We start from the raw sequence: 20,432 nt of genomic DNA, 5'->3' as shown, positions 1-20,432 counted from the left end.
GGTGTGGAACGAGTGTTGTGGAAGCAGCACAACAACTAAAGGAGGAGGGGGAAGCGGAGGAGGGACGTGGAAGCACAAGCCTGGAAACAGTAGTAGAGAAAGAAATGATGGAGACTGACCAAGAAGAAAGTTCTGCTTTAGAGAAAGGGAAATGGGTGGAGATGTGGGTAGGAAAAAGGAAGAAACAAAGGCTGCCACGGAAGAAAACAAGAAGGGAAGATGAAAAGGGGGAGAAGGGAGAAGCGATGGTGTGGGGGGGAACGGTACATCAGAAATGGAGACGGAAGGATCTCCTGAGCTGGAAGGATGTGGTGGGGGGAGGGGTCAGCAACAGCCCCTCTCACAAGCCCAGAAGAACCTAGTGAGAAGGACAGGCATAAGGAAGGGAGGAGGGACAGAGTCACTGAGCGTCAGCAGTGATGTGGACAACCCATAAAACAAGGAAGGCGAGGACCAGTGGCTTCCACCGTTTTTTTTACTATGTTCTTATGTGTTGGAACTTTAAATGTGAGAAGTTTATGGATAAGGACAAGGTGGGACCGAATGGCAGCAACTTTAAGGTCAATCAATGGGGATGAGATATGTCTACAAGAGTATGGAATACTGTGGGGAGACGAATATAAATATCTAGAGAAGAGACTGGGTTCGGGGCAGTCATAGTGGGCGGGGACAAAAGTGAATAGCGGTGGCAGGAGTGGTGGCGTTAATTAAAAACCCAGGGGTTAAAGTCAAGCAAGCGCAAGTGTTAGTAGAAGGAAGAATGCAGTGTTGTTGGAGACAAAGAAGATGGAAGTAGAGTCGTTTAACGTATACGCACCTGCAGAAAGGGAGGGTGGCTTTATTCTGGAAGCTGGAAATGTACATGGTGGTGGGGAGACACAGAGTCATAGTTGGCAACTTCAACCGCATAACTGAGAAAGGATATGGGGGGGTAAGGGGGAGTTAGACAATTCCTCAAAGATGTTAAAGAAAATTATCGAGGAAGAAGGTTTCAGTGATGTGTGGGCAAGAGAGAAAGTACATATAAGAGTGGAGCCAGGAGGAAGAAAAACTTTGAGGATCGATTTTGTTTTTAGTCTCAGGAGTGGTGGTGCACAAGAAAGAGATACAAGATGTACATTTTAGTGACCATTGAGTGCTACAGGTGGAGATGGGAGCACGGGGATGGAACAGGAAAGGGAAAGGCCTCTGGAAAGTGAACATGAGGGCTGCTTCACAACAAAAAAATGTGTAAGGAGTTTACAGAGGAGTATGAGGAATGGAGAACCTTAAAGAATTGTTGTAAAAGCAGATGGGAATGGTGGCATATGATTAAAAGAAGCACAAGTGTATTTTTCATGAATGTTGGGAAGAGAAGGGCAAGGGACAAGATAAGGGAGCTGAAAAAGAGACAAGAGAGGGTGCAGCACTTAATTGTGGAAGCAGGAAGGTGGAGACAGGTGAAGGATAAACTGGAAAAGGCGGAGTTGGAGGTGGAGGAATGGTTTAAAGGGAGAACCACCAAAAAGATATTCCTAGTGAAAGTGCCTTGGGTGGCAGAAAGGGAAGAATGGAACTCATACTTTGCCACAAGGGTCAGAAAAGCAAAGGGAGAGGTGGAAAGAGTGAAAAAGGAGAATGGAGACTGTGTGGAAAGCCAGGAGGAGGTACTGAACACTGTGGCAGACTTCTGTGAGGATCTGTACAGAAAGCAGAAAATTGACAGCAAGCAGAAGGGGATTTTTGTAGGACATCAAGGAAAAGGTGGAGGATGAAAGGAAGGATGAGTTAGGGGGGAAAATAAGGATAACAGAGGTAGAAAAATGTTTAAGAACTTCTAAAGGAAACAAGTCACCACAAAAGGATGGACTTCCAGTCAAATGTTTCATAAGTTTCTGGCTGTGGGTGGGAAAGGATTTGGTGGAAGTCTTCACAGAGATAACAGAAGAAAGACTGGGGAGGGTTTTGAAAACAGAGTAGTGGTACTACTGTATAAGAAGAGAGATTGAGAATACCTCAAGAACTGGAGGCCGATCACATTACTGAATACAGATTACAGAATCCTGGCAAAAGTCATAGCAATAGGAATGAAAAGTTAACAAACATGTGCAGTGGAAGGGAGAAGAATTGTGCAAGCACACTGGGTGTTGAGAGACGCACTGGCATATGTGAAGGATAGAAAATGGAATATGGTACTAGTAAATTTCAATCTTGAGAAACCGTATGACAAGGTAACACCTGAATTTGAGGTGCTGCTGAAAATGGAATTCCTGGAAAAGTTGGTAAGCTGGGTGGAATTGCTGTATGGCACAGCACAGTCAGGTCCTGGTGAAGGGAAACTTGAGTTAGGCCTTTCAAATATAAACAGGGGTGAGGCAAAAGGTGCACCTTGTCACCTGGGATCTTTTTATATACCAGGGAACCTCTGGCACAGAAGGATAAAGGGAGGCACAATATAATGAGTGGAATTAATATTCTTGGGTGGGGGTAGGAAGTAACATGTTCACTGCATATGGACATTAATGTGATGGTGTGAGATACAGTCTCATTAGACAGAATCCTAAAACATATGGAAGACTACAGGGAAGCTTCAGGCGCAAAAGTAAAACAAGGCTAAGAGTGAGGTGTTGGGGATCAGAAATTGGGGAGATCTAGGGAAGTCTGGCATGAGGGTGCTTCAGAATCAGATAAAAAGCTTAGGGGTGGTTCTTGATATAGAAGGAAAAGTCACAAAAGAATGGGAAGAGATAGGTTAGGAAAATTTTAGGGTTTTGGAGCATAAGAGGTTTGACATATGCAGGAAAGAAAGCTGGTAAAACAGGTGTTGCTACCCATTGTGTTGTTTGTGGTGCAGTACATGCTCCATCATGGATTTAAAGCAGGAAAATCCAGAGACTGATTTGTATGTTCTTCTGGGGTTCTAAAAAGGAACAGATTGTCAGGAAGGAATTATACAACGGACAACAGTACGGAGGGTGGGACAGAGACGTTTATCTACGCATACTATTTTAGAATGGTTGTGAGGGAAGCCTTGGAAGAAGACAAGAAAGTGGGAAATTTTTGCAGATTTTGGGTGGGGAAATGGCCGTGCAGGATGGGCCTATATGAGACAGGGTGGGCTTGGAAATTGCCAATATATTACGGGAGAGCAGAAATTTTTATTAAAGTACAAGGCTTGGAAGGACTAGGGATACTAGGCTTGAAAGAAAAGGGGAGGATTTTTAAGGAAATCAGAGGGAAAGACAAAATAATTGAGGTGGGTGATTTGTCAAAGCAACAAACAAGGCAAGTATGGACAGGGGTAATGGGAAGATTTAAAAGGGGAATATGCAGACCTGATGTGGAGAATGGTGAGGCGGGTTTTAACAGTAAGAGAGGTTCAATATATAGGTGAGGTTTGGGAAGAACAGCAAAATGCCCATGGGAGAAGTGTGGAAGGGAAAAATCAGTGATCCGTGTATTTTGGGAATGCAACTGTGCATGGGAGGTTTGGAGGAGGGCGCAGATTTTTACAAATTAAAAGTGAATAAGGTAAGTTTTGAGACAGTGATGTATAAGTTGGTTAAGAAATGGCAGAAGAAAAAGAGAAGGTATGGACATGGGTGGTCTGTGGAAAATGAGGAACTTGATCATCATCAGGGATCCGGGTTTTCCACTTCCCACAGAAAAATGGAATAAACGGCAGATTTTACCTTTAACTGGAGGCAAACATGGATTTCTCAATTTACCAGAGAAACCTGGGGATTTTGACATTTTGCAATGAGCTCCCTGCAAGCTAAGTTTCAGCATGCGGGGAGCTGGGAGGGAGTGTGAGACGGCAATGCAACAGGGGGCACGGCAATGCAACAGGGGGCACCGCATGCATGGACAAGCACATGGCCCCAGAGCAGCTCCAGAAGGTAAGACAGAGAGAGAGAGAGTGTGTGTGTGTGTGTGTATGCGCGCGCGCGCAGGGGGGGTGCGCAACAGAAAGAGGGGGATTGAGGCCCCTGTACGGAAGGAAGGAGGGAGCTGGGCAAGGCTGGGGCTGCTGCCTAGCCCAGAGGTGCTTGGGGCCCAGGGCCCCAGCAGGGAGCAGGACAGGGCCAAGGGTGGCTTGTCTGGGAGAGGGGGAGGGTTGGCTCCCTCCTGCCGCGCACACTCCTGGGGGACAGAGGGGCCCCATGTCCCCCAGATCTGTGCGTGGGGCAGGTGCAGGCTCCCACCCTGTCTGCTTCCCTCCCCCGGGGCCTCCGCAGCTCAGCAGGCACAACCCAGCGTGGCAGGAAAGAGTGAAGCTGCGCAAAGCTGCTCGCTACTGCGAGTTCCACACTGGCCTGGCAATGTGCCCCCTGTGCATGCTGTTGCTTTGAAGGGTACAACTCTGCACCACTGCCCTCGCTGCAACCCCACACAGACACACATTGCCAGGGCAGCACAGAGCTCAGTGGTGAGCAGCTTCTCCATGCGGCTCTGGTGCTCCCTGCTGCACTAGATCGTGCCCACTGGGCTGCGGAGGCCCCGGGGGGTGGGAAGCAGGGCAGCAGGGCACAGTGATAAAGCTGCTCACTGCTGCGAGCTCTGCACTGCTTCCCTTGGGAGTCCCCCCTGCCCTGCGAGGCCCCCCCCATCCCTCTTGGGAGTGTGCACAGCAGCGGGGAGCCAGCAGCACCCCACTGCAGGCAGCAGGAAGGAGCAGGGGCAGGGAGCTGTAGACCTGGGACAATAGCCCTGGCAGCTGGGGGCATCAGGAAGGCTGTGAGGGGGAATGAAAGGCACGAGCAGAGCTGGGGGTGGGGGAGCTTTCATTTTAATCACAGTTTTTTGGGTTTTTTATGAAAGAATTTGTGATTTGATATCAGGGAAAACCTGGATCCCTGATGATCACAAAGGGAATGGATTTTACTATGAAGGAATGTTTACAGCTAGCCCTGTCTGAGTTCAAATATTATATGCAAAGGGATAAGGAGGATGAAGTGGAGAGTACAACAGAGATGTGGGAGAAAGATAAATAAATATGTATTTGCTTGAAGAGTGCCTGAGATGGTAAGGGAGAGAGAAGGGAGGGTAGGAAGGGGGATAGTTGTGAGACGAGATAATGTTGTTATTGTAAACTGTTAAGAGATTAAAAAGAGTTAATATAATATGAGGCTTTGTTGAATGATATGTTTGATATTTGTAAATATGTATAGGAGGTTTTGGATTTTTTAAAATAAAAGGTTGAGTTTAATAAAAAAAAAAGCAAAAGTTCCCCATCCGCATGTTTTCCCCATATGGGCTTTATAGTCATGCTCAGTGCTAGCTGTATTTAATCCACTTCATAGCTGGTTTCCATTACAGGGCACATGCTACTTTTAGCAGCAGTTCAAAGGCAGGCAATATATTTAATATGGTTTCCTTGTGTATGAATGCAAGATGAAGGGCTTTCCCCGCTATGTTTACTAGGGGGGAAGGGGGAACCTTCTCTTATATTCAAGTAAACATGTTATTTATAATTCAATGAGGTTGCTATTAAGTTTCCCTGATTCACTATAACTTAATTGCTCCTAAATTCCTCTAGCACAAGAACAACTACTTATACCTGGTAAAAGTCTCATTAGCTCCACTGAAAGCATCAATATCAACACTAGCTGAAAGAGAGAATAAGTACAAAGATCATTTCAACTATTACCTACTTTTATTTTTAACAGTAAAAATGTCTTCCTTCAGCCTTATAGAGTCATCATCATTGATTTTCAAAGACTGCATTGATTTTGTATGCACTTTCCAGATTCTTATCAAACAGTCCTGAGCACAGCTTGCTAAGAAAAGATCTTCACCTGTTTAAAAAAAAAAATGAGTAAAATCCCATAAAAAACAGATAAATCATAGTTCTTCCTATTTGGACCAATAGCAAATAGATAAAAGACAAAGTATTTTGTCTCTTCAAGGCACTATATATAATCTTATCCTTTCCCCATATACACACAGCTCAATGAACATCGATGTCCATCTTCATTCCAATATTAACTCATCACATTTCAGGTTCCACTCCACAAACTTAGCGTACTTAAAACATGTTGAATCGTGAGCATTTCCCCATTATAAAGCAACAGTAATATACTGGGATATGCAAATATTTAAATTTAAGCCTCAGCCTTGGAGCTTAGGATATAGTGATTACCAAAAGAACGTGCTAAATAACTCAGATATATTTGCTTCTCCTCCTGTATCTGGCCCTGTCTACTGTCCATGAGGTTTAGGGAAAAGAATCCAAAGAGCTCTTTAATTAACATATTTTAAAAATCTTCTTTCCTCTTTTTATTCATAGTTGTCATTTCTCCCTTGAAGCTTCGCTCAATTTTTTTGTCTTCACCACCAAATAAGTACTTTTTGTGACAGTCTACTTAAAAGCTAAAAGCCTCTCCCCACGAACTGTGCTGCTCTTACAAGAGACTGAGAGGAAGAGTGAGAACTCCTAAAAATAACCTATTCTTAAAAACTACTTAAATTGGGTCCAACTCATCCTCAGTAACAAGGAATAGCATGTTTGGAAAGGGTAAATTGCTGATGCAATTATATTTCAGTTCAGATACCCTTAAGATAGCCACATAAAAAAGCAGGCAGGACAGGGCAGGCTAAAGTGATGAATGCAAAGTCAGTCACAAAAGAGGGATTTGCATACAGTACAGATTTGCAGTTTGGCTGTTTCTCAACCAGTTCTACTGCAGTCAGATTGCGTGAGTTTTATATAACAATCATGCTGTAGTGGTATTGCCATTAGCAGCTCAGGGATCACTGTATCCTGGCAGGGCTGAGATGATACAGAAATGGAATCATGTTGGATTATATTTTTTTTAGTCCAAGAAATTTCGTTCAATAGAATGACAGACAGAAATTACAAATACCATCCAAAATTTGGAGCAATGTTACAGAAGCAGCAGAGTATCTGAGTCACCAATTCCTGGAACAAAATGGTAGTGCTAGCACTAAAATATACCTCCACCTAAGTAATGAAGTGATATTAGCTTTACACTGGACCACAAATCAAGAACTAGCAAATGAGTGGGTTTAAAAACAGATATGCAAAAATATAGTTTCTTTCCTCTAATCTTTGGTAATTTGCCCCATTAAATAATTTAATGGACTTTAATACTAACCACAGACTGTCCATTCAATGCCTCTTATCCAGTCTTCATGGCCATGGAGTATTATCATTTTCTGAAACTAGGTAAAAAAAAAAAAACTCGTTATATCACAGAAATCTAAACCTTAATATCCTATCACATCATATTTAGACAATTAGGCATTGATTTAATTGTGATGTCCAATTATGGCTTCCATTAGCTGAAACAGAGGGTGATAGGTACCTCTGAAAAGTATGGTTTTTTGTCAGGTACCATGACTTCATATGTTAAACTGAAAATTCTTGGTAGTACCAGAGCCAACAAGCAGATCATTCATTGGCAGATAATAGTATCTACATAAATTTGTACTTCAACTATTGTCCTGTAAAAAACTGGGGTGGGGTGGGGAAGGGAGAGGGAAGTGGTAGAAAGAGGCAGGGATATCACTTGTCCTCCAACAATTTTTTATTCTTTTCAAAACAAATCTTTAACATAATATATTACAAATACTATCATTGGGTGATTTAATCTTACATTTAACTTCAACAGGAATGTTAAGTGAGACATCCATACAGTCATAAATAATACACTTGGTTTTATCCAAATAAAAAATGCCTTGCCCTTTTACAGTATTGCTCAACCTCTGACCCACAGGCAAGTTCTGGACCATGGGACTCCCCAAATCCAGAAAATTGGCTGCCACTACTCCCCCATCACAAAATTTCCAAGCCCTGTGCGCCACATGAATGTGGTGCCAGAACCACAGATGCAATGTGACATGGTCCTGAGCCAACGTACAGGGCCAGGCAAGAGCCAAGGCCCAATCTGGCATTCTGGATCAGGCCCACAGGCTAGGTCTGGCCAGTAGATCAAGCCTGCACCACTCATCCAGCCCACAGGGCTCAAAGGTTGGGCAAAACACTCTACACCATTCCTGAAGTCACCTTTGCCCTTTGAATTAACACTATTGGCTTACCTGTATTAAAAATGAACAATTTTAACTATAGGGATGGTTCCCTATATATAAAAAGGTATTATCACTGAAAAGACAAAAAAGCTTTCCTACTTGGAATGTTCTGGGAAGTCTTAACGTGAATATGGCTTACAAAAAAAAAGCCATAATCAGGGTACTTACTTTTCAGTATACACTCACCAGGACTATAGACATAGCTTGTTGAATATACCTTTATCACCCAAGTGATTCCTCCCCACAAAAAAGAGCATGAAATACTGGATTTACTCAAATAGAAAATGACCCTGGTAAGACAACCCTCCAATAATTAGATTATATATATGGAAAATATAGAAATGTGTTATAATTTTTCAGGTATACAATCTTTAATTATTGGAGGTTTGCCTTGAGTTTGTCCCCCTCCCACTTGTACAGCAGGGAAAATAAATTTGAGAAGGTTATGTATCCCCTGTGCTCTCTGCTTCCCCCATAACTTCCTCCTTTGGCAGTCTCTTCCCATCTCTTTAGTGTCAGACCCTGATATCCCCAAGTACATGGGAGTGAGGAGCAAATTTGAAAACACTGTCCTTGAAATTAAACATGGCTGTAGGAATTAGCATATAGTACCCAGAGACCTCTGTATTTAGTTTATCCAGAATTGATGCACTTTACCTTTTATCGAAACTGTTGCAAGTTTTAAAACAGGTACTCCATAAACAAGCTTTTGAGGAGCATTTTCACACCTACTTATATGTAGTACAAACTGGATATGTACATGAGATGCTTTATTGCACAGTAAATTCAGCTACTGTGCAGTAAAGCGTCACTAAGTAACCATGCTCATAAACTACTGTGCAGTAAATTAGTCTACTGTACAGTTGGCTAGTACCTGTAAATACTAACTAACTAACTGGGCAGTAGACACTGCACAGTAGGGCTTGTGTAGATGCTGACCAGGAGCACATTTGCTCCCACTCTGCCACAAGCAGGGGCCCAGGCCTGGTGCTGCTCAGCTCCTAGCTCCCTCCACTAGGAGCCAAATCAGTATGGGGACCAGGTCCCTCTCTCACTACCCCCACCCCACTTCCCAGTTCCCCACAGGAGCAGGGAACTGACTAGTGCCAGGACTGGGGAGCTTTTCCTTCCCAGCTCAGTCAGGGCCTGCCCAGAAGCTGTCCCACTGCTGTGGGAGCTACCAGCAGAGCGGGGATTCCCCAGCCAAGAGGCCATGTGTTAATTAGCCCCCAGTCACGACTTGAACCAGGTGTTCTTGTCATGAATTCTGTGATCCTTCAAAAATGTATATGCAGATGAGGCACAGGACAACCTGATCCGGCTTCATCTCATGGAAGGTAGAGCCACACTAATAATATGCAACAGGCTGAGAGACGGGGCAACACAGGGATTTTGGGTAAACTATTCAGGGTTCTATTGTGTGATGTTTGCCAGGCATTTAAGGCTAGTGAAGAAACAAGAATCATTGGAAATACAAAAGAAAGGCACAGGAAGTCGAAATATATGAGATATTGTGACTCACCATGCCTTGAAAGAGAGTCAGCAGAGAGGGGGAGTCTGGTAAATGGGCACAACTATACATCTTATTTATATGGGCTGCATTAACCTATTGTTTTGAGGGAAACGCCATGTATCTAGGTCCATGAAGGCAATTTTACCTAAGCGTTGTCAGGAATAACTCTTCTTCTGGTGTGGTTCAGTACCTGCCAGGGTGTTGGGGCTTAAAGTCCACTTTATGGAAATGGGAGGTTCCTCCCTAGCTTGCTCCTGCAGCCATATGACTGAGGGCAGGCAAAACTTGGGGGCATCCAAACTCTGGGTTTGGGCCTGCACATAGGATGCCTGCCAAAAGAGTTTGGAAATATCTGAAGCCCTTGGTGGGGGTGGAGGATGTTTGCTGGTTGTAGGGCCACTTATGGTCCTGGACTGACTCTTGGATTTGGACTTGATTTGGCTGATTTGGCTTGGAACAAAAAAATGTTTTTTAAAAAAAAAAAAGGAAGTTTTGGGAAGGATACTGAACAACAAAAATCTGTGCCATGTACAGGGAAAAAGGACATGATGCCAAGAACTGTAAGCAGGAATGGCAGTGCAATTTGTGTGAAGAAGAGAGGCAAGTCTTCAAAGACTGCCCCCAATCTTATGCTAATATAAGGAAAAAACAAAACAAAGGGAGAACTGCAGAAACTACAATCCCCCTCCAACACCTCACCTGGCAATAACAAAAAGGGGACAGAAAAGGTTTCAGAAAGTGAGCAACACAGAAAGGGAAAACCCCTCCAAAAAGGAGAGCTTAACCTATTCACAAGAAAATGTGAGAACCTTAAGAAAGATGGTTGAAGACCTCAGAAAAAAGAAGGGGGAGAAAGATCTGGCTGCAGAAATGGAAAGGATAGATAAAGGGAGGGAATGGGAAAACCTAACCCCCCACAAAAAGTGACCAGGAAGAACCCCAGAAGAAAGAGGTAACTTTGACAGGAGGTCCAGAAAGGAAAAGGTGAGATCCCAGGCAAGTCAGACCCCTGGGTGCCCCCCTACTTACATAAGAGAAATAGGTCCCCCAAGCACGCACCACCTGGATGGGGGGGAACACTACCCCAGAGAGAGCTCAACAAACTGACAGAAATGATGCATTTGAGCACGGAAGAGGGTGTCAAAAAATTAAGAAAGGAGAATGAAAAGATTACAAACCACCCCTTCCTCCCCTTCCAGCACAGCTTTACTCACAGGAATTTTTATAGCCTCAGTAAATGTAAGAAGCCTGCTTAGGAAAGGAAACATCGGATGCAATTGAAATAACCCGCAGGCAACTGCAAACAGATATTATTTGTCCTCAGGAATGTGACCTGCCCAGTTCTAAAGACTATGCTTTGTTCAGGAAATGGCAGCAGGGACCCGCATTCTGGTCTGGAGCCAATGATGATCAGATAGCAGTCGCGGTCCTCCTGAAAGGAGACAAAGTGTGCCTTTGCAGCACAGAGAAATCATCACAGGTAGGTTATGTGGCGGGCCAGTAGGGGGCGCTCCTGCATTGAGCCTCCCCGGGGCACCTTATGTCTGGCCCGACCCCTTCCTGGAGCACGTACGTTAGCCTGGGGGTAACGTCGCCGCCACCACCCCAAGAATGGACTCACTCCCAGCCCTGTGTCCTTGGGGAAACACAGGCCTAGTGTCCTACGGGTACTCATAGATTTCATAGACATTAGGGCTGGAAGGGAACTCGGGAGATCATCGAGTCCAGCCCCCTGCCCAAAGGGCAGGAAGTCAGCTGGGGTCATAGGATCCCAGCAAGATAAGCATCCAATTTACTCTTGAAGGTGTTCAATGTAGGCGGCTTAAACCACCTCCGCTGGCAGACTGTTCCAGACCTTGGGGGCTCGGACAGTAAAGAAATTCTTCCTTATGTCCAGCCTGAAACAGTCTTGCAGGAGTTTGTGACCGTTCGACCTCGTCATCCCATGGGGCGCTCTGGTGAACAGACGTTCCCCCAGATCCTGGTGGTCACCCCTGATAAACTTGTAGGTGGCCATCAGATCACCCCTGAGCCTGCGCTTTTCCAGGCTAAAGAGTCCCATGGCTCTCAGCCTGTCATCGTAAGATCTGTTTTCCTGACCTCTGATCATGCGCGTGGCTCTCCTCTGGACTCTCTCAAGCTTCTCCACATCCTTTTTGAATTGTGGAGCCCAAAACTGGACGCAGTACTACAGCTGCGGCCTCACTAAGGCCGAGTACAAGGGGAGAATGACGTCCCGGGATTTGCTCGAGAAGCATCTATGGATGCATGCCAGCATTTTGGTCGCTTTACTAGCCGCAGCATCGCATTGGAGGCTCATGTTCATCTTGTGGTCAATGATGACCCCCGAGTCTTTTTCTTCTGTAGTGCTACTCGACCCAGTACAGGCACTTGGGGCACTTCCCCAAGTCCAGGGGCAAAAAGTACAGTCTCCCTTAGTCCGCAGACCTAAGGGGTCTCTTAGACATAATTTAGACCCACCCCTCAATAAGTTTCCCACACCGGTCACAAAGGAAGACTTTACTGATTACAGGGGTAGGGTGAAACTAGGGTACAAGTTTAAGCAATATCCTAGAAATCCTAAAGAGCAAACAGTCTGGCTGAGGCAGCCTTTTGATCACACTTCCGAGTTACTGCCAGCTAGATATCTAATCAGATCTTGAGTAGCTTACTCACAAGCATCTTCCAGAGGCAGGTGAAGTTTCCTCTCTGGAGGCAGGCGGTTTCTAGCTCGTGAGTTTGGGGGAGAGAGCCAATTTTAGATGGTAAAGCTTCTCTGTGTCCACCGAATGGCTGCTGCCTCACCTCATGGCCGAAGAGACCGCCTCCTCGCCGGCCCTAACTTATATAGCCCCTGTGACCTCATTCACCTGGTCCAGTGGAGGCCAGCCCCGGTTGGCTGTCAGCCAACCAATTTGAAATACATCACCTGTTACCAGGCAGATTCCAGCCCACCAGGTAGATGCCCCTCACCCAGATACCAGTCTCATAGGCAGAGGGAGCAGGTTTCCCCCCTCCCTCAGGAATGCAGCCAGCTCAGGTTACCTAAAGAGACAGGGTAAGGGTGTGGTCTCCTCTGCTGAGCCCACCCTACTCAAATGGTCACAGCACAGAGATTTTATCACATTGTCACAGGGCAGAGATTTTGGGGAGAAACCAAGATGGCTTTCTGCCACAGGTTACTGCAGGTCACCTTGTAAACAGATGAATGTCCCCTTGCTCTTAACACAGAATCATGGTTTGAAAGGGACATCAGGAGGTCACCTAGTCCATCTCCCCTGTTCAAGGTAGATCATCTCTGGTCAAACCAACCCAGTCAGGCATTTCTCTAACCTGCTCTTAAAAAGATTTAAGGATGGAGATTCTTGTGTTACGCAACAGGGAAAAAATAAGTTCCTAATCTTCCTTAAGAACAAAGTAAGTGACATACTACTCAGATCAATGGTCCACCTAGCCCTGTATCCAGGGCTCTCCCTAGGGGTCGGTGGGGTGAGGGGGTAAATCAGGGCAAGCGCCCTGGACCCCACACTTTGGGAGGCCCACAGAGCCAAGTGGAGCAGCAGCTCTGCATCCATCTGCTCACTACCCTCCCCCCCGCCCCCAACGCTTCTTCAGGTCTGGGGCCCATGGGATCGGAGTGGGAGCAGGGCCCCGCATGGTTTTGCCCCGGGCCCCACACCCTACTCGGGTCAGCTCTGCCTGTATCCTATCTACAATACTGGCAAAAGTGGAAGCTTTAGAGGGAGACCAAGTGAACCTGGTATATCTAGAGCAGTGACTCTCAACCAAAGCGCCAGTGCACCCAGGGATGCTGCAAGATCCTTTAAGGGGTGCCAGAAGGTGTGAGTAGATAAGCCAGACGTGAAGAGACATCCCCTAACAACTATGAAACTATTCATAGATGCATCAGTAGTAAGGGGCTGGAAGGGACCGCAAGATCATTGGTTCCAGGCCCCCTGCACTAGAGGAAAGACAGCTGGGGTCAGGCGACCGCAACAAGGTGACCACCCAGTCTCCTCTTGAAGATTTCCAGGGTAGATGATTGCACCACCTCTGGAGGGAACTTATTCCACAGTCTGGACTCCCTAACTGTGAAGAAGTTTTTCCTAGTGTTAAGCCTTAAGAGGTCTTCCAGGAGTTTGTGGCCATTACTCCTGGTTTTCCCCAAGGGTGCCCTGGTAAATAAACAGTTGCTTGCTGAGCACTTGATGTACTCCCCTGATGTAGTGGTGAGATAAGCACATACTCAGACTCAGGCCCTGCCTGGTCATTCTACACTGCCCCCACTACCCAGCCCCCCTGCAAGGCACTGTAATAAATTGGTTTTTGAAAAGGGGTACCACTCAACTCACAACTGGAGGGGTGCCCTGAATCTAAAAAGTGTAAGAATCACAGATCTAATGTGATCCATCACCTGTCATACCCATCTAATCCTTTTTAAGATAAACCATGTCAATGCTTTCAATCTCCCTTCAGAGAAAAAGCTTTGCCAAAGGTTCATTCTTGTCACCTTTCACTAAACCCCTTCCAGTTCTGCAATACTTGTTTTAAAATGTTGACCAATACTGCACATAATATTCTAGATGAGACCATGCACACAAGCCACTGTGTTTTCAATATTATTCTCCATCCCATTACTTATATATCCTAAACTTATCTTTTACTGCAGATGAGCACCGAGCAAATTTTCACTGAGCTGTCTATAGCGATGCCCGGGTACCTTTTTTGAGCCGAGGCAGCTAAATTTAGAACTCCGCGGTGCATGTGTATTTTGATTTGTTTCCCTCTAATGCATGTTACTTTTCACGCATCAAGACTGAACCACATTTGCCACTGTGCTGCCCATTTACCAGGTTTAAGTACCTCAGAAGTTCCTAATGGGCCTCCCTTTGTCCTGACCAACTTAAAGCTGCCAGCAAATTTTGCTACCTCACTACTCACCCTCTTTTCCACATCATTAATACAGTAAAAGCCAAAACCTTAAGGCACTCTGCTGTTAACTTCTGTCACAATGAAAAATGACTAACCCTTATCTTTGCTTTCCATCACCTGTTTCTGACTCAAGACCCCATGTCTACCCAAAGCTTCTTTAATAGCTTCTTATTTGTGACTCTGACAAAGTACCTTCAGAATGCTAAATGCCATATGAACTTCAAAAATATAATCAGCTACCTCACTGGCTTTCCCCCAGCACTTTATTCAAACATTCCTCCAATCTCACATTCATTTTTGTGTGCTGATAGTCTGGATCTTTTTTGATTAACAAGAGCCTCATGGAAATGCTGAAACTTCTTTTTAGATATTCTGCTTTTCTTCAGCTTCCCTTTGGAGGCCTTACTACTGCAGCTTTGATGCAGAAAGAGCTCAATGAAAGACATTTTCTTCCCTGGGAGCAATCATTCTAAATCAACACTTTTCAAGGATTCAAGAAAGTAAAAGACAGTTCTCTCTATACCCTTTCATTCTTGGGATGGGATCTTCAAGGATTTGAAGTCTGCCCTCTCAATTTTAAAAACCTAGCTGCTTTTAGGAATAAGTCTTAAAGTTCAAAGAGTCTATCCCAATGAACAGTCTGATTCAACTACTGAAAGGCATCTGAAGCCAAAGAGCTTTCATTCCTTCTTAAAGTATGACACAAATGCCCTCCTAGGATTTCAACTGAACTTTCCCTTGCTAACCTACACTCCATTCTTCTTGAGTTTCTTTTTATTCAGTGAACCTGAGATAAATGGGTTCAAATCTAAAATGTCTCTGTTGAATGAAGAGGCGGAAGTGTCTTTACTAGGCCATGAATTTGAGGCTATGGTCAAAAATCTGATAATTCTCTCATACCAAGTTCAACTGAAAGGGCCAGGATGAGGCATATTATTTCTTTCCAATAATATATACCCTGACCAAGAAAACAGCAGAAATACCAAAACAAGCAAAAAGTTAATGAATGGAAGGAGCCCACACTAATGCTGCAATTACAAAAGCAAGGAGGATTCCCCTACAGCAAGGGTGTTAAACTCTTCTAGGGCTGTGGGCCAGATGTGGGTTACTGAAGTGCATTGTGACTGACCCCTTGTTCTGCATGGAGCAGCCATGGTGCTAGGTCCAACCTACATGCAGTGCACACCAGCCTCACACAGAGTGAAAAAGCATTCCCCACAACTGAAAGAAATGAATGGTACTAAGAGACACAATGCAGCTGCTCTTGCCATATGCCAAGCTCCTTCCAAGCCTACTGGCCCCCTATTTATTGGCCCAATAATAAAAGTAACAGAGAAAGTTTTAGTATGTGTTGCCAAAACAAGACTCCCATGACCCCCCATCCCCCTACCTCCACCCCAAAAAGAAAACCAGCAGTGATTTGCAGCACAAGTCCATACATGGAGAATGCCCTTTGGGCTCTAAAAATATAATTAGGAAACACCTCCCTGAATGATGGAGTTTTTTTTGCATATGAGCATATTTAAGGTGCTGGCACACTCAGATAAATTATTTTAAAACTTCAAAAGAAGCTTGCAAGTTTGATCTAGCTAGAGATGAAGCCCCACGGCATTTATAACCCACTTAATGTTCAGGTTTCCTGTTAGGCAGAAGGAAGATTAAAGCAAAATTCCTCTGGAAAACTGTTCCATTACCAGCAGAAAAGCAAGCATGACACTGAACACAGAAAGCACAATTTCTGCCTCTGGAACTCCTGCAGGAAGAATGACCACATCTTAGGACTTATTTTAATCCCCTTCACTTTGCAATTAAATGACAGAAATGCTTTCAAGTCACCCCAAAATTGTGTATGAGTAGGGCTGCTCACAGACATTAAAGAAAAGCAGCACTTTGCTTTTAACTCAGAGCACTCCCACACTGAGCCCAGCACATGACCAGAAGAGGCAGCACATTAGATGGACCCAGCTCACTTAACATTTGCATAGATCGGGTGCTTTAGGTAGGTTTTTTGGCACTTTTATCTATAGCTGATTGAATCAGCTTTAGCTAAAAGCTCCAAAAAGCTCTGCTGAAGCACCTGATCTATACAGATGCTGCGGAGCCAGGTCACCATAACGCACTGCTTTTTCTGGTAAAGCATGGGGGTTTTGGGGGGTTTTTTAAGTCTGCAAGCAGCCTAGAAACAGAGCTCCTTAAGCGCCCAAGTAACAGGAACACAGCCTGAAGCATGGCCATGATGTCCCCTAGTGGCCACACAATTCCTGCCCCACCCTGGCTATCTAAGTACTCTCCCTTTTCTCCCATCTGCCAGGCTTTATTTGAATACATTTTATTACAGAAAAGAAGGCTGTCCAAAAGTCCCACAGTGAGCCTTCTTCAGTTCTGTGTCCAGCAGGTCCATCTCAGACCCTGCTGGTCCCAACCTACCCCCTCTTGCTAAGTAGATCTTCCTGGCCCATCTGTGCCCCCAGGACACCTGATGCTGTATGGTTTATTCGGGACCTTCAGCTGCCCCCATAGTCACACCTATGCCTCACAGATATCACTGCATATTCATGCACCAGTCCTCTTAGCTTTAGCCCACTGGTTACTCTTTGCTGTAGACTGTCAGCCTAGGCCCACTTTCTCTGGCCCAGCTTCCAAGTCTCAGACTTGTCTGACCCTTGGCCCATCTCACTCAGCCTGGGCTCTCAGCCCCTGGCCCTTGCCTCTTTGCTCTGAACCCGATTGCCCCGTTTGGGCTCTGACCCTTAGCCCTCCCAGCCTCAGGCCGCCTCTACTGCCTGTGTAGTTCTAAGGTCTTGGCCTTTTCAGCCTGTCTGCTGTCCTGAGCCCCAGCCCTCTGGTCCTTGATTCCAAGCCAGGCTGCTTGCCTCTCCAGCCCTTAGCCCTCTAGTCCTTAACTCAGGCTAGGATGCCAAATGCAAAGCGCCCTAGCAGGCAACCTTCCATGACCTCCAGACCTCCCCCATAGCCACAACTTGCTCCTCCAGTATAAACTTAAACAGAAACATACGCGCACCAGCTATAACCAAACTCTAAGACCCTGGCTACATAACCGCAGTTTCTTACTTGCAGCTTCCAGGTAGAACAGGATCCCAGCCAGTTGTTCAACTACAGCTGTCTCCCTGCAGAGCTCTTTACCCTGTAGCCTGCAGCGTCAGAATGACCGGTCTGGCTCAGGGCCTGGGCTTATGCATCTCTCAAGCCCTGCCTTCTTCCAGTCAGGTGGCTTGCTAGCCCTGGCATAGCTGCTTCTGTTTCTTCTAATGGTCTACCTGCTGCAGTAGTGCCCCTGCTGCCCAAGCAAGTCTCCAAGCCCTTGCTTCCCATCCCCCTGCAGCCATTTCATCAAGGCAGCGGTTCCCTCCACTCAAGGAACTCTGTGGCTGCTTTCCCCTTAAAGCACCAGGGAGGCCTCAGGCTCCCTATTACAGCCTCAAACTAGAACCAATTTTTAAGAGTCCTGAATTCACATAAGCATGCTCTAAGCTTTCTGCATGCTGCTCTATCACAGTCACCTGCTTCAAGGTTTTATCACTGGTTTCAAATCCCAAGCGTTCTTTTTCCTGCTCTGCAGACACTGAATTCAAAGATGCAAACTGGAAGATTCCTTACAAAAGTTGGAGTGCAGTTTTCAAAGGGTGGCTGAATAGCATTTACATATACACACATCCCTCCACCCTGTAAGAAGACAAAAACCCAGTTTTTGTTGCACGATTACGATCATGCAGCAATAACCAGACACTGCTACACTGGGCACCCAGCCATGTCACTTTGCCTTTGGAATAATATGTAGTTCACTAAAAGGAAAGGCTAAATGCTTCATTTGTTACAGAAGACCTGGGATGTATATGTCAAGTACCTCAAAGGTTCATTCAGGAAGACACACTACACAGGAAATGAATTCTAGAAAACTGTAATAATTTAAATCAAATGTATGAGAAGCATTTACAGATTTGCCAAGTGATCTGCTACCTATATGCTTAGCCCTTAAAGGAAAGGGATGTTCAATTAACCCATTTCACAGGGAAGTTTTCTTTTCAGAGTGAAATATGAAAAACTCCCAGATGTATAGAATCTGACATCAGCATCATGTATGTATGTTTCATAAATACCTGAGAAAAGACTGAACAAAATAGAAATACGGTTAGTTTTATGCGAAAGCTATTTCAGGAAAGAAAACAGTTACAGAAGTTGTTGAAAAAAATAGCAACAAAGAGAATAGAGTGGGGGAGGGAGAGAGAGAACGAGAATTAATTTAATTCTAGACAAGAGACAAAAGTAATAATTACCTGTCCATTCTGTTGTACATACAAATTAATTTTGCAGTCATCACCACCACAAGCTAAGACTGGTACTAGGAGGAAAAAGAAAAAAAAAAAAAAGAACAATTATTAGAAACTATCTTTGCAGCTAAAGTAGCAAAATTTATTATTCTGAGGTCTTCAGCCAAAAGAAAAAGGAGCATAAAACAGTTAATATGACAAAAATAGAGTATATATGTTGTCCACTTTCAGAAATTTTGTACTATTTTCTAACTCAGATACCTTACGCCAGGGGCAGGCAATTATTTTGGGCAGGGGGCCACTTACTGAGTTTCAGCAATCCATCAAGGGCCACATGACAGGAAGCCTAGGGCAGATTAATATTAATTTTCTAAATTTTTTAGGGGTCCCGCAGGCTGGATAGAATGGCCTGGCAGGCCGCATCCGGCCACCAGGCCGCATTTTGCCCACCCCTGCTTTATGCAGCTTATTTAAAACGAGTGATTTCCATAAAATAATTTTCAAGTTAAGCACGTGAAACAGAAATTGTTGTTAAGACACAAATGCTTTCCATTACAAATATCTGAAGGCTGAAGGGTGCACATACTTAACTGGGTCTCCAGTGTATCCCTAAGTCCAGGTACTGGTGCTCCTAAGGCTTATAGACATTTAGAGATATCATTTCACTTGCCTAAACTGCAGTTACCCAGCCAGAAGTGCCAGTTTTAGTACTTAAGGAGAGTTTGCAATTCTGAAACTGTCTTCTGCATTTGAGACACTGGATAAAATAGATGAGGAGCTTTGAGAAAGTTTGTACGCCATTGGGGCCAAAGGTCCAGACTACAACTCCCTTCCAAAGCACCATCCACCTTGCTGAGATACAAATCTAGCTTGATCTCTTCCTCTTCTCCCTCACTTGGTTACCCAGGGAACCAGCATCAAAACCAAGGCTGGAGAGGGGACTGGATAATACCTAACCAATGGACTGATTAGGACACTGTGCTCAGGAGCGAGAAAGGTATGTTAAACCTGCACTGGGTTAAGAGGGCCTAGAACTGGAGTGGGCAAAATGGAAGAAAGGGCCAGAGTTTCCATGGAGACAGGACCTAGCAGTGCTGGCAGGTGCAGGGAGCTGCTCCATGGCCGTGTCTGGGATTTTGCAGAGGTGACAGCATGGTCTGGAAATGGGGCAAAGCAACAATCCACTATCTGCCAGCAGCTCTGGACCACACTGTCACTGCTGCAAGATCCCAGCCCTGGAGCAGCTACCTGCCCAGCTGCATTACCCATCAGAGCTGCTGGCTCCATGTAAACCCTAGCTCCATGCTGTCATGTCCTACTGCTCCATGGGAACCAGCTGCAATGACATGGGCTGCTGGGAAATAAAGTCCAACGCGAGTTGGATCCAGCCCGACTAGACTTTGCCACCCTGGCCTAGAACCTGGATCTCCCACATTTTCCTGAGCAAGTATCCTAACCTGGCATGTTCAGTTGCTGTGTGGGGCACAGGAGCTCTAGGCACTCGGTAAAGGGTGGTACTGGACCAAAAGCAGGGACGCTTGAGCCTGCAGCTGCATGAAGCAGAGTGGGGGAAGGACATTGCTGGAAGACGTAATATCAGGTGTCACTGTCAAGGACAAGGTTATCCCCTCCCTTGCCATGCAGCTGCTAAATTCAGGATTTTGGAT

General features: G+C 45.2%; 1 protein-coding gene across 1 annotated transcript in view; it reads right to left on the bottom strand.

The window, feature by feature from the left end:
- ELP2 (elongator acetyltransferase complex subunit 2) overlaps positions 1-20,432 on the bottom strand; it is an 88,329-nt gene that overhangs the window by 46,785 nt on the left and 21,112 nt on the right. Inside the window, exons 6-8 of the mRNA XM_090039094.1 lie at positions 18,772-18,836; positions 7,098-7,164; positions 5,634-5,777 (exon numbers count right to left, since the gene is read on the bottom strand). Coding sequence (XP_089895220.1) covers positions 5,634-5,777; positions 7,098-7,164; positions 18,772-18,836 — 276 coding nt within the window. The remainder of the gene's footprint in view (positions 1-5,633; positions 5,778-7,097; positions 7,165-18,771; positions 18,837-20,432) is intronic.

Source organism: Crocodylus siamensis, chromosome 3, assembly GCF_052110815.1.
Source record: "Crocodylus siamensis isolate JL-2025a chromosome 3, ASM5211081v1, whole genome shotgun sequence".
Taxonomy (NCBI): Eukaryota; Metazoa; Chordata; order Crocodylia; family Crocodylidae; genus Crocodylus; species Crocodylus siamensis.
This window is presented reverse-complemented; position numbering and strand designations above follow the sequence as displayed.